The sequence below is a fragment of the Dama dama genome, chromosome 21 (genome assembly GCF_033118175.1).
Source record: "Dama dama isolate Ldn47 chromosome 21, ASM3311817v1, whole genome shotgun sequence".
Taxonomy (NCBI): Eukaryota; Metazoa; Chordata; class Mammalia; order Artiodactyla; family Cervidae; genus Dama; species Dama dama.
In genome coordinates, this window is record NC_083701.1 from 65,224,996 (window position 1) to 65,237,792 (window position 12,797).

Genomic DNA, 12,797 nt, shown 5'->3' on the forward strand with positions numbered 1-12,797 from the left:
ACACACGCTTTCGGCTTCCCTTCACAGCCTAGACACCCTCTGTGGTTCCAGGCAGACTGTAAGGCAGACACCCCCCTCACACACAGCCACGTGGACTTCACTCCACAGCACTCACCCACACTCCTTCTGGGGAGGTAATGCTGTGACTTCTCTGTGGGAGACCTTTTGCTAATCTTCCATCTTTTACATCTAGGTAACAAAGTATTTATAACTAACTCTTGGAATGCTATGCAACTCTGTGATTGAGATGAAATCCTGATTCCCAGGACCTCTCTGCAATGGTCCATCACCCACCTGGAGAAGGTGCTACCCCACAGAATACAGACTGAAGCATCTTTACAGAGATTAGGGTGCTAAGATCCAGGCAAGCCTTGCAATTCCACTCCGAGGCACTTGTTGTTGTTGTTTATAAAGAAGGAAAACATATGGCCAGGAGAAGATTTATGCAAGAATGTTCACAAAAGCTTTATTCATAACAGTCAAAAACTAGAAACCACCAAAATGTCCATCATCCTTGGTGAATGGATAAACACATTGTGGTCTAGCCTCACAATGAAATATTACTCAGCAGAATAAAGGAATGAGAAGCAGATACAACGTGGATAAACCTCAAAAGCATTATGCTGAGTGAGTGAAGCCAGTGTGAAAGACCCCACGTACATGAGTCTATCTACAGGAAATTCTAGAGGAGAAAGAGCTATGGTTCCAGGAAGCAGATTGTGTCCCTCGGGAACAGGGGAGTAGAAGAGATGGACTGCAAGGAGGCCCAAGGGAACATTTAGGGTGAGGAAAATATTCTCCATTATGGTTGGGGTTATATTACTGGGTGCATTTTTCAACACTCACGGAATTGTACACTTTAATTTGGTAAGCTTATTTTATGTGAACTATACCTCAGTAAAACTGATTGAAAAAACATTCCTGCAAGGCTGAGGAGTAGGCTGAGCATGTGTAGCGGGAAGATGCCAGTGGCTCCTGGGAAGCTCTGAGCCAGCACCACCTCAACCTTCCAGCTGCTGCTGCCTGAGAATGCCTCTGTTCTAATGCTTTAGCCACAGACCCTGACACCCACTGGCCATTTCAGACTAAGGTTCTGATAACTCACTCTCGCCTTGCCTCCTGTCCTTAGGCTAGAACCAGCGGCGCATCTGGACAGCTGATAAAATAAAATCCTACACCCTTCCCACCTGGATCAGCAACCTTAACGTAGAAACATTTTGTCCTGGAGGTACTGACAGTAAGGATTACACTCCAAGGGGTCTTGACTATTCAGTTCCTGGAACCTGGACTCTTGGCTCTTCTATCACTTCTGTTTCCTGAAGAGACAAGGGGCTTGTTTCTTTTCTCAACACTTAAAACTACAATTTCGCTATGGCTGTCTGACTTCTCTGGTCCTACTGAGATCTTGCTTTTCCACTATATCTGTGGCTTATAACCCCAGCGTTGAGGCATGCCCCGGCCCTGGGAACAATTCATTTAGGAAGAGAGAAAAGGGGTTCTGAACTTAATATGAATCTGGACTGCAGCACAGCCCTTAAGTCTGAGAGAGGCCCCAAGCTAGGACACATGCAGAAGTTTCTCCAACACCGTGCACTTGTTCTTTCACTCCATTGATCTCCTTAAACAAAATACAAATCTAAACTTCCCAAACAGCTTTATTTTAGGGACTACTTTCAGAATTCCGATACCTACTAATAAATAAGATTCATACCAGAAAGCTTATAAAAGCTGTTTTTTTTGTACACTGGATGTCATAGGAAGAAAACCTAACATTCAGTGAGTGCCTGTTACACGACAAACACTGTATTAGGAGGCTACTGGATGTTCATTATCTAATCTAGTCCTCACAATAATCCTGTTCTTCCTCTTCTTTGTAGATAAATTCTCTTAGAGAATAAGTAACTCAATGAAGTTATTTAATCTTCAGCTAGTATAGAGTTTGAATATACATCTAGGACTATTTGATTTTTTAAAACAAAACCAAAACAAACAAACAAAAAAACACCTCTAAAGATTTCACATAAACTGTGGCCTACAGTTTGGTTTAATATTCACAAGGTCCTGGGTCTGAGTCCCTGCTCAGCCATTTACTAGCTGTATGGACCTTAGGCAAGAGAGTTTCCTTCTAGATTATTTTTCCTCATCTGTAAAAAGAAGAAAATGGACCTACTTCACAGAGCTTTGAAAAGATGAAGTAAGACAAGTCACACAATAAGCATACTATCAACTACTGGCATGATCTCAAATACCAAGCTGGTTCCAAATGGAAGAAATACAACACAAATGGGCAAATACCGCCCTCAGCTATTCAGAGTTGAACTTCCACACAGCAGGTCATGTTTTGCCCTTCGGTTAGTCCTGCCCTTGTTCATTCAGTATAGTAAACTTTTAATAGGGAAAATGTGTGTGTGTGTGTGTGTGTATGAGTTGCTCAGCTGTTCTTTGCAACCCCAGGGACTGTAGTCCTCCAGGCTCCTTGGTCCATGGGATTTCCCAGGCAAGAATACTGGAGTGGGTTGCCAGTTCCTTCTCCAGGAGATCTTCCCCACCCAGGGATCAAACCTGAGTCTCCCGCATTGCAGGTAGATTCTTTACCATCTGAGCCACCAGGGGAGCCTTGTGTGTGTGTGTGTGTGTGTGTGTGTGTGTGTGGGTGGGTGTGTGTATGAAGTGTCTGCCTTTCATGAGTCTATGAGGATCAGCTCTGAAGATCCGTGCTCTCTTCCCTAAACTGTTTCTAAAAACTGAAACTTGACTGCAATATCCTGTTCCCAGACAGTCCATCCCTTTCCTTTGTCTTCACTCACCTGCTCCGGATACTTGCTCCCAGTGATCTCTGCCACCGTGTTGAAGGAATCAGCATCTGGATAGCTCTTTGCCCCCATCTTCAGCTGAATGACAATTCTGTTCCCGCGAGAAGCCATTCTTGACATCATCTCTGCGTCTTCCACCGTAATACAAGCTGTTGGGATCTTTGGCACACCATTCTGGTATTCCTGAATACCTGTGTGAGGACTTGAGAAAAGAAGTCACCAGGTTACCTTGATAGTGGAAATGGACCAAACATATTTTTTAAAAGCCCCTGTATTTGACATTTGATTTTCACTGGTCTTTGTTTGCATGTGAGGAATGGAAAGGGTGGGCAATATTGGTTTACTTGCTTTTGATGTGAAGGTATTTTTTTTAATAAAAATAACTTAGAAACTTCAGTTTAATAATAATTTCATTGAAAACATTCCATATAATGTATTTTGATAATTTGAATAATCCTTTAAAAAGTTGCAAATTGCTTAAAACTCAGTGTCTTCAAGACCAAGAAGTGAACACATGTGTTTGAGGGGACAAAACTATTGCAGCTACAGACCAGAGGACCCACAAACTGGCGTAGACACACCTGGCTCTCTGGTCTGGCTCGAGTGCTGCTGTCTTCCCACCCGAACACAGAGGTCGGCAATGTAGCCCTGCATAAGTGTAGAATGACCTGCAGGAAAACCATAGAACAATGTCGGAGGAAATGTTTGTGTTTCCATGAGGAAAAGTGCCAAATAAACCCAGGTCCGGTGATGTCACCACTACAAGAAAAAGGCTTATGAATGCTCCCTGTATCCCATCAGTCTATTCCTGTCTTCCGTGGAAGCACAAGCTAAGAGCCTCCTTAAACAAACTAAAATTTTTTTTAATATTTCCATACTTGCTTCAAGTTGTCTCATATTCAGAGAAAAGTGTTTCTCCTCCTTTTAGCCATAACACATTTCTCTCCTGGAGAAGTGACTTCAATCTTCACATGCACAGACATGATGATGCAGTCTTACCATTGCTTTCTTGGTGTGACTATATTCTCGTGACCACGTATTAGGTGATGACTTACTGACTTAGAGAAACTGCATGGCACAGTGATTAAGGATAGAGATTCTGGATTCAAATCTGGACTGTGCCACTTATTACTAATTGGCCTTGGGCAAATTATACATCAGACTTCTCTGGTGGCTCAGCGGGTAAAGAATCTGCCTGCAATGCAGGAGACCCAGGTTGGATTCCTGGGTCAGGAAGATCCCCTGGAGGAGGGCATGACAACCCACTCCAGTATTCTCACTTGGAGAATCCCATGGATAGAGGAGCCTGGTGGGTGATGGTCCCTAGGGTCACAAAGAGTCGGACATGACTGAAATGACTGAGGATGCATGCACTCAAGTTATACATCTGTGCTTCACTGGTTTCATCTGTGATTGAAGATGGTAATTATAATATCCACTTCATAGTTATTTTGCAAATTTAGTTAATTTATACAAACATATCACTTACCCTAGAATATAGTAAGCACTTGATAAATGTTAAATATTTATCATACTAATTTATCTATTACATTAATTTTGCTGAGAGAGACTGTGTCAGCTCAAGTCCTTAGGACCATCTAAGCACATTCTTTATAGACATTTCTTAAATGTTGGCTGGAAATTTTATCCTTCATAAGAGAGAGACAAATGACTTTTAAATCTAAAACTTATAAAACAAAGCCTGAATCTGAATCTCTGTTCCAGAATATGTCTGATCCACTCTGACTTCTGATTTAGGGAAGGCTATGGAGTCACATAACCCAGGTCAGATCCTGGCTCTGCCACTCTCTGCCTGCCTGATACCAAGCAGCTTGGATCATCTCTCTGTTTCTGAGTTTCCACATCTGAAACGTGGAGAATAATATTAGCACTGACTTCATGAGATTGCTATGAGGAATAAAAGAGATAGCATATGTAAAGGATTTAAAAGTGCTTGGCACATAGGAATTACTTAGTAAACACTAGTTGTTATTATTATTATTTCTTCAGTGTTAATTTTCCCCACTGACTTGGTAGAGTGATTAATGACCAAAAGTATTTTGAAACATGTAGGAAGACAATCTAAATATTTATTATTCATATTACCTTACGTGATGTCTAGGATCCAACAAACTCTCCTTGTTCTCAGGCTCTCTGACTCGAAAGAAGGTCAGTGTAACACTTCTTAATAGGCTCTTTTAAATAATGTTTCCAAACAAATTGGCACTAATAAGTTGCAGGTAAGAGTTCTTAATCCAGGTACAGTGAACTGGGCATACACCCATAGCTCTACTGAGGAAAATGGCATTTTCCAACTGTGGTACTGAATTCAAGATATAAAATGCTTCTAATTTATTTCTATAATTAAGCATGTGCTCTCGTGGTGGAGTACTCAGCACTGTTTAGTAGAAGTAGACAGAAAGATGACTCAATAATTCTGGTTAAAGTTCTGTATTGTCACTGTCAATTGTCCTACAGGAGATGATCAGTGTAAACATCAGCTCCCTGACCCCATTTACAAGCCCCATGTGCAATTTAACAATAACAAAGCATAAATGACAAAGGAAGCTGTAAAAAAAAAATCAAAATAAGAACATTTACAGATTAATACCAATCCCTTGCAAAGTCTTCAAAAGATACAAGGGAAGGGAATGCTTCCCAGCTCATTCTACAAGGCTACTACCACTACTAACAAAACCAGACATAGACACTGCTAGGAAAGAAAACTACAGTCCAAAATCGCTTATGAGTATAAAGGCAAAAAAAGAGAGAGAGAAACTAAAACAGACCGATGCAGCAACATATGAAAACACCATGACCAAAGGAGTTTACTCAGGAATGCAACTGATTTAATATCAAAAAGTCAGTCAATGTAGTATGTTATAATAACGTAATAAAAGATAAAAATCACATGATCATCTCAATAGATACTGACTAAGCCTTGGAAAAAATCTAATCCTCTTTCATAATAAAAACACTCAACAAACTAAAAATGGAAGGGAACTTCCTCAACTCAATAAAAACTATCTATAAAAGACCCATAACAAACATCTTAATTAGTGGTAGAAGACTAAATACTTTCCCCTTGAGATCAAAAAACAAGACTAAGATGTCTGTTCTGACCACTCTATTCAACACCAAACTAGAGGTTCTAGCTAGAAAAATTAGACAAGAAAAAGAAATAAAAGAAATCTAGATGGGAAGAAAGAAGTAAAACTGGATGGTCAAATATATAGAAAATCATAAGGAATCACACACACAAAAAAACTACTAGAACTAATGAGCAAGTACAGCAAGTTGCAGGATGTAATATCAATATACAAAAATCAATTGTACAGTAGTAATAGACGATACAGTATAGTAGCAATACAGTAGAAATGAGGGACACCTGAGTTCGATCCCTGGGTTGGGAAGATGCCCTGGAGTTGCATGGCAACCCACCCCAGTATTCTTGCCTGGAGAATCCCATGGACAGAGGAGCCTGGCGGGCTACAGTCCATGGGGTTGAAAAGAGTTGGACACAACTAAGTGACTAAGCACAGCACAGCAATGAGCAATCTGAAAATGAACAATCGCTTTTTCACTAGCAACAAAAGGAATAAAATACTACAAATAAATTTAACAAAAGATGTGCGAGATTTGCACAATGAAAACTGCAAAATGTTGAAATAAAGAAGATCCAAATGAAAAGTGCCCTGTGTTTATGGATCGGAAGACTTCATATTCTTAAGATGGTGTGTGCGTGCTGTGCTGAGCCGCTTCAGCTGTGTACAAATCTTTTCGACCCTATGGAATGTAGCCTGTCAGGATCCTCAGTCCACGGGATTCTCCAGGCAGGAATACTGGAGTGGGTTGCCACGCCCTCCTCCAGGAGACCTTCCTAAACCAGGGATTGAACCTCCATCTCCTGCATTGCAGGCAGATTCTTTACTGACTGAGCCACCAGGGAAGCCCTCTTAAGATGGCAATAGTCCCCCAATTTATTTACAGATTCAGTGCACTCCCTATCAAATTCTAGCTGCCTTTTTTGAAGAAATTTACAAGTTGATTCCAAAACTCATATGGAAAAGCGAGGGACTCAAAATAACTAGCACAAGTTGAAAAAGTGGAACAAAATTGGTGGAGTCACACTTCCACATTTAAAAACACACTACAAATCTATAGTAATTAAAAGGATAGTACTGGTATAAAGATAGATATAATGATCAATAAAATAGAATTGAGAATTGAGAAATAAACTTTATAAGCATGGTCAATTCATTTTCAACAAGAGGGTCAAAATAATTCAGAGGGGATGAAAAGTATTTCCACAAATGGTGCTGGAGCCATCCAGATACCTGCATGAAAAATAATGAAATTGCACCCCTATATCACATAAAATATGAAGGAATCATAGACCCAAATGTAAGAGCTAAAACTATAAAACTTCACAATCTCAGGTAAGGAAATTGTTTCTTAGATACAACATACAAGTCATAAGCAACAAAAGAAAAAAGAGATAAATTGAATCATCAAAACATTAAACTTTTGTACTTCAAATGGCACCGCCAAAAACTGAAGAAAACAAACCACAGAACGGGAGAAAAACTTTTACGAATCAAATATCTGAGAAGGCACTCGTGTCTAAAATATATTACTCACTCTTAAAAGCTCAATAATAAAAGACAATCTAATTTAAAAATGTATGAAGAATTTGAATAGACAGTTTAACAAATAAGATACACAAATGTATAAAAAGCATGTGAAAAGATGCAGCACACCACTAGCTATAAGGGAAATGCAGGTCAGAACTACAACGAAGTGCCACTTTGCATAGGATGGCTATGAACAAAAAGAAAGGTAAAAACAAACGCTGGCAATAATGTGGAAGACTCTGAGCCCTTGTGCATAGCTGGTACGAATATAAAACGGCAGAGTCAATTTGACAGTTCCTCAAAAAGTTAAACATTTAGTTACCATACAACCCACAGTTCTACTACTAGGTATAAACTCAAAAGAAATGAAAGCATGTGTTCACACAAAAATGAGCACACAAATGTTTACAGTATTATTCAGAAGAGGCCAAAGATGGAAACAAACCTAACGTCCATCAACTGATGAGTGGATATTCAAATACAGTATATCTATACTATGAAATACTATTCAGCGATAAAAAACAATTGTTCTGAAGTGTGCTACAACATGAATGAACCTTGAAAACATTATCCTAAGTGAAAGAAGCCAGTCACACAACACCACAGTTAGTCCCCTACATGCGAACCTTCAAGCGGCAAACTTTCAAAGACGCGAACATGTGTTTGCATGTCTAATCACACAAGTTAGTTCATGTGTCTGGCACACATGGTCATGTGCATGCATTCTCTATTAGTGGTGTGCTTTTGAGTACCTTACACTGTAGTATAGTATCTTCATTTCAAGCCCAGGATGTGAGTGAAACTGCAGCCTGCCCTGTCTCTTATTGCTGATGACTTTTTCAGCTCCACCATCTTCCACCTCTTCCTCCTTTTCCAGTCGTAACTGTTCCCTGGATGCCAGCCTCTGTATGCCGGCTGTTATACTGTACTACCGTACTTTTCAAGGTAATATACTGTAAGATTAGAAATGCTTTCTTTATTTTTTGTATTTGTTTTTTATGTGTTATCTGTGTGAAAAGTATTGTAAAGTCTATTCAGTTCAGTTCAGTTCAGTCGCTCAGTCATGTTCAACTCTTTGTGACCCCATGAATCGCAGCACGCCACGCCTCCCTGCCCATCACCAGTTCCCGGAGTTCACTCAAACTCATGCCCATCGAGTCGGTGATGCCATCCAGCCATCTCATCCTCTGTGGTCCCCTTCTCCTCCTGCCCCAAATCCCTTCCAGCATCAGGGTCTTTTCCAATGAGTCAACACTTCGCATGAGGTGGCCAAAGTACTGGAGTTTCAGCTTCAGCATCAGTCCTTCCAATGAACACCCAGGACTTAATCTCTTTTAGGACGGACTGGTTGGATCTCCTTGCAGTCCAAGGGACTCTCAAGAGTCTTCTCCAACACCACAGTTCAAAAGCATCAATTTTTCGGCGCTCAGCTTTCTTCACAGTCCAACTCTCACATCCATACATGACCACTGGAAAAACCATAGCCTTGACCAGATGGACCTTTGTTGGCAAAGTAATGTCTCTGTTTTTTAATATGCTATCTAGGTTGGTCATAACTTTCCTTCCAGTGAGTAAGCGACTTTTAATTTCATGGCTGCAATCACCATCTGCAGTGATTTTGGAGCCCAAAAAAATAAAGTCTGACACTGTTTCCACTGTCTCCCCATCTACTTCCCATGAGGTGATGGGACCAGATGTCATGATCTTAGTTTTCTGAATGTTGAGCTTTAAGTCAACTTTTTCACTCTCCTCTTTCATTTTCATCAAGAGGCTTTTTAGTTCCTCTTCACTCTCTGCCATAAGGGTGGTGTCATCTGCATATCTGAGATTATTGATATTTCTTCTGGGAATCTTACATACTGTTTATCAGCTTATGTAGTTGGGTACCTACTAACTTTGGGTACCTATGACTAATTTTGTTGGACTTATAAACAAATTAGACTTATAAATGTGCTCTCAGGACGAAACTTGTTTACACGTAGGAGACTTACTGCATCATAAAATTCCATTTGCAAGAAATGTTCAGAAAAGGCAAATTCATAGAGGTAGGAAGTAAATTTTAGGTTGTCTTGTGCTGTTGGAAAGGAGAGGGAAATGGGGAGTGAATGCCAATATGGGGATTTCTTAGCAGGATGATAAATATGTTCTAAAATTAGACAGTGACAGTGCTTGCAAAATCTTTGAATGTACTAAAAAAACTGCATGTGTTAAAAAGTAAATTATATGGTTTGTGAATGTATCCTAATAAAACTTTTAATATAAAATATCAAAATAAAAACCTAAGTTTCCAGATTTCTCTTCAAGGGAAAAAGTTCATTCAAAAACCTTGCTTTCATGACTCCGGTTTATGAGATGTATGAAAACAAAGCCTGATGCTCTCTGTGCTTGCAAGAGAGTAATCCCAAAATATAAGATGAATATGGAAACTAAGTTTTAAATCAGCTTTTCAAATTCTACTAAATTTCTTGTGTATGTGGTGTAAAGTGATATAATTTGAAGTAGGTTGAATATTGTCTTTTATCTACATAAAATAAGTGCGAGGTTTAAACAAGTAGGTTTGATATTTCCCATCCATTGCCATGCATCAGTCAAACTCCCTTAAGCTAGTCAGTTTTGACTAGCTCTTTAGAGAAGATACAAGGTACACTTTGTTTCCAAGTACTTCAAAATCTGCAAAGTTCAAATCAACCCTTGAAAGTGGGTGTCATCTTGTGATGTTAAATATCCTACAAAAGGAAAATTATGTATCCTTACTGAGGAACAGGTAGATTTCCACAGGGGCACGGAGACATTGACTAAAGTAAAAATCATTCACAACACACTGAAGTCTTGGAATGTTTCCTGAAAAAAGAGGTGGAAATGATTATGAGGACTGGGAGCTTTTGAAGCTATCATCTTTTGTTTTTGTGAGAGTGTTTTTTAAACTTCCTTATTAGGAAGGTTAAAAGAGCATCTTTTCTGTTTATTTGCCTCGCTGGTGGCTCAGTAGTAAAGAATTCGGTTGTTAATGCCAGAGATGCAGGTTCAGTCTCTGGGTCAGAAAGATCCCCTGGAGGAAATGGCAACCCACTCCAGTATCCTTGCCTGGAAAATCCCATGGACAGAGAAGCCTGGCAAGCTACAGTCCATGGGGTCACATAATCAAACATGACTTAGTGATTAAACAACAAATTCTGTTTGTTTGTTTCAAAAATCAGCTTGAAAACAATTGACTTCACTAATTTTTTTTTTAGATTTAGCACTTTAACAGTAAATTCATCTCAGACTTTTCTACTGTCATTAACAACAATAAGAGTAAATTGATCTCAGGCATTTATACTGTCATTAAGTATACAAAAGCAAAAGGATTCATCTACACCATAATTTCTGAAACACTGAAATAGTTCCAACTCCCACAGGTTAAAAAAGGAAAGCAAAAGAAAATCTTGATCAAGAGAGAGAAAGTAGGGCTAAATTTCATTTCTAATTTTTTTATAGTTCATTTGAAACGGCAGAAAAAAAGAGAAGAAAAAGTCAAATTCTTGAATTCTAGTCCATACTGATGACAGACTCCACATGAGCAAAACTCAACCAACCTATTAATATTATATTCACTGAAAGATCTCAGTAAGGAGACTGTAGCAGACATCATCAGAGATGCTGTAACACAGCATCAGAGAGCTGGGCCTTCTTCCAAAACAAAGGAACCCAGCCGGCTCCACAAGTGTGAGACAGAAGGAAAGTGGTCAAAGTGCTTAGTGGAACAAGACCATGCGATTTTTTAACATCCACAGCATATATGAAGGTTTTGGCTTATTTCTAAGACCAAAAAAAAAAAAAAAAAATGAAGAAGATTAAAGATATAAGGAGGTACTGCCTGTAAAATAAATATAAAAGAGAATTCAAGATATCTAAAAAAATTTACACAAGATTGTGTCATCTAGAAAGCACTGTATAAATACTAGTTTTGTTATTTTTAGATATTTTGCAACCTAAACATCAAAACATGTATTTGTTCCTTTTCCTTTCTGATCTTGTTCTTCTATGTAAGTTATAATTTTCTGCTAATATTTAGTCATTTCATCATCTTAATTTGTTTTCTTACTTTCTCCTTGAATCTTTACAATTTCTAAAAGAAAGACACACTTCTGTATTAAGATGAAAACCTACCTTAGAATAACAAAAATATTACAACAGATAATTCCTTTAATAAAAATAATAATGGTAAAGATATGAAGCAACATAAGAATCATTTTATAAATGAAGATGGTAACCTTAACCAATGAAATGTTCTGTCCATTTTACTAATTAAATGTTGTTTTTAGTTTAAGTCTCAATGGGAAACAGTTTTGATTAACTGGACTGGAAAGTATTTAAAGATCATCTAACCCAAGATCGCTGTCTTCTCAGTAAGAAATATGCCGTTTCTATTATTAACTCTGTTAAACTATGCCAATCTCTCATTACCCTCAGAGCCCAAATATCCTCCTATTAGAATAGAACTGAAGATATAACTCATAGCACATAAACTGAATGTTTATGTCCCTGCAAAATCTGTATGTTGGAATTCTAACCTGCATGGTGATGGTTTTAGGAAGTGGGGCCTTTGGCAAGTGATTGGGCCATGAGGATATAGCCCACCTTAGAGGGATTGGTACACTTAGAAAAGAGGCTCCAGGAAGATCCGTCACTCCTTCCATCACATGAGGCTGTTGTGAAAAAACACCTGTCTAGGAAGTGGGTGCTCGCCAGACACTGAATCTGCCAGCACCGTGATCTTGGACTTTCCAGCCTGCAAAACTGTAAGAAATAACTGTTGGTTGTGTATAAGCCACCCAGTCTATGGTATTTTTGTTATAAAAGCCAAAACAAACTAGATAGCACATTCTGTCATAAGGGAAACAAGATAAAGACATCTGAATTATTTATTATCCATTCTTGATTAAAACTCTGGGGTCGGGGGGTAAGGAATGGTTGATTTCTTTCTTGACATGAAGAAAATGTTTTCAAAACAAAGCATCAGATAGTCATACAAGGTCAGAGCAAGATGACAGAGTGGAGGACGTGGAGCTCACCTCCCCCCACAAACACATCTACATGTGGAACAATTCTCACGGAAAACTAGTTGGAGACTGGCAGAAGCTGTAGGGAAGATTTCCACATATCTGGGTAGGATGGAAAAAGGACATAGGGTCAGGACTTCCACCTTTAGGATCTGAAAGAAAAAAGGGTCTGCACAGGCAGATCCTTGACCTGGTGATGGATTAGGTTGAGCCACAGCTGAGCATCTCAGTCTTGGAGTCCTACATGGAGGAGACAGGCCCTCCTGGCTTCAGGGAGAACCACAGGAACTGGAGAAAGGCTGGAGAAG

The 12,797-nt window shown here is 39.1% G+C and overlaps 1 protein-coding gene across 3 annotated transcripts in view; it reads right to left on the bottom strand.

Moving 5' to 3' along the window:
- CPQ (carboxypeptidase Q) overlaps positions 1-12,797 on the bottom strand; it is a 526,376-nt gene that overhangs the window by 280,037 nt on the left and 233,542 nt on the right. For all 3 annotated transcript variants that reach the window (XM_061123718.1, XM_061123716.1, XM_061123715.1), the window contains exon 4: positions 2,808-3,015. In XM_061123718.1, coding sequence (XP_060979701.1) covers positions 2,808-3,015 — 208 coding nt within the window. The remainder of the gene's footprint in view (positions 1-2,807; positions 3,016-12,797) is intronic.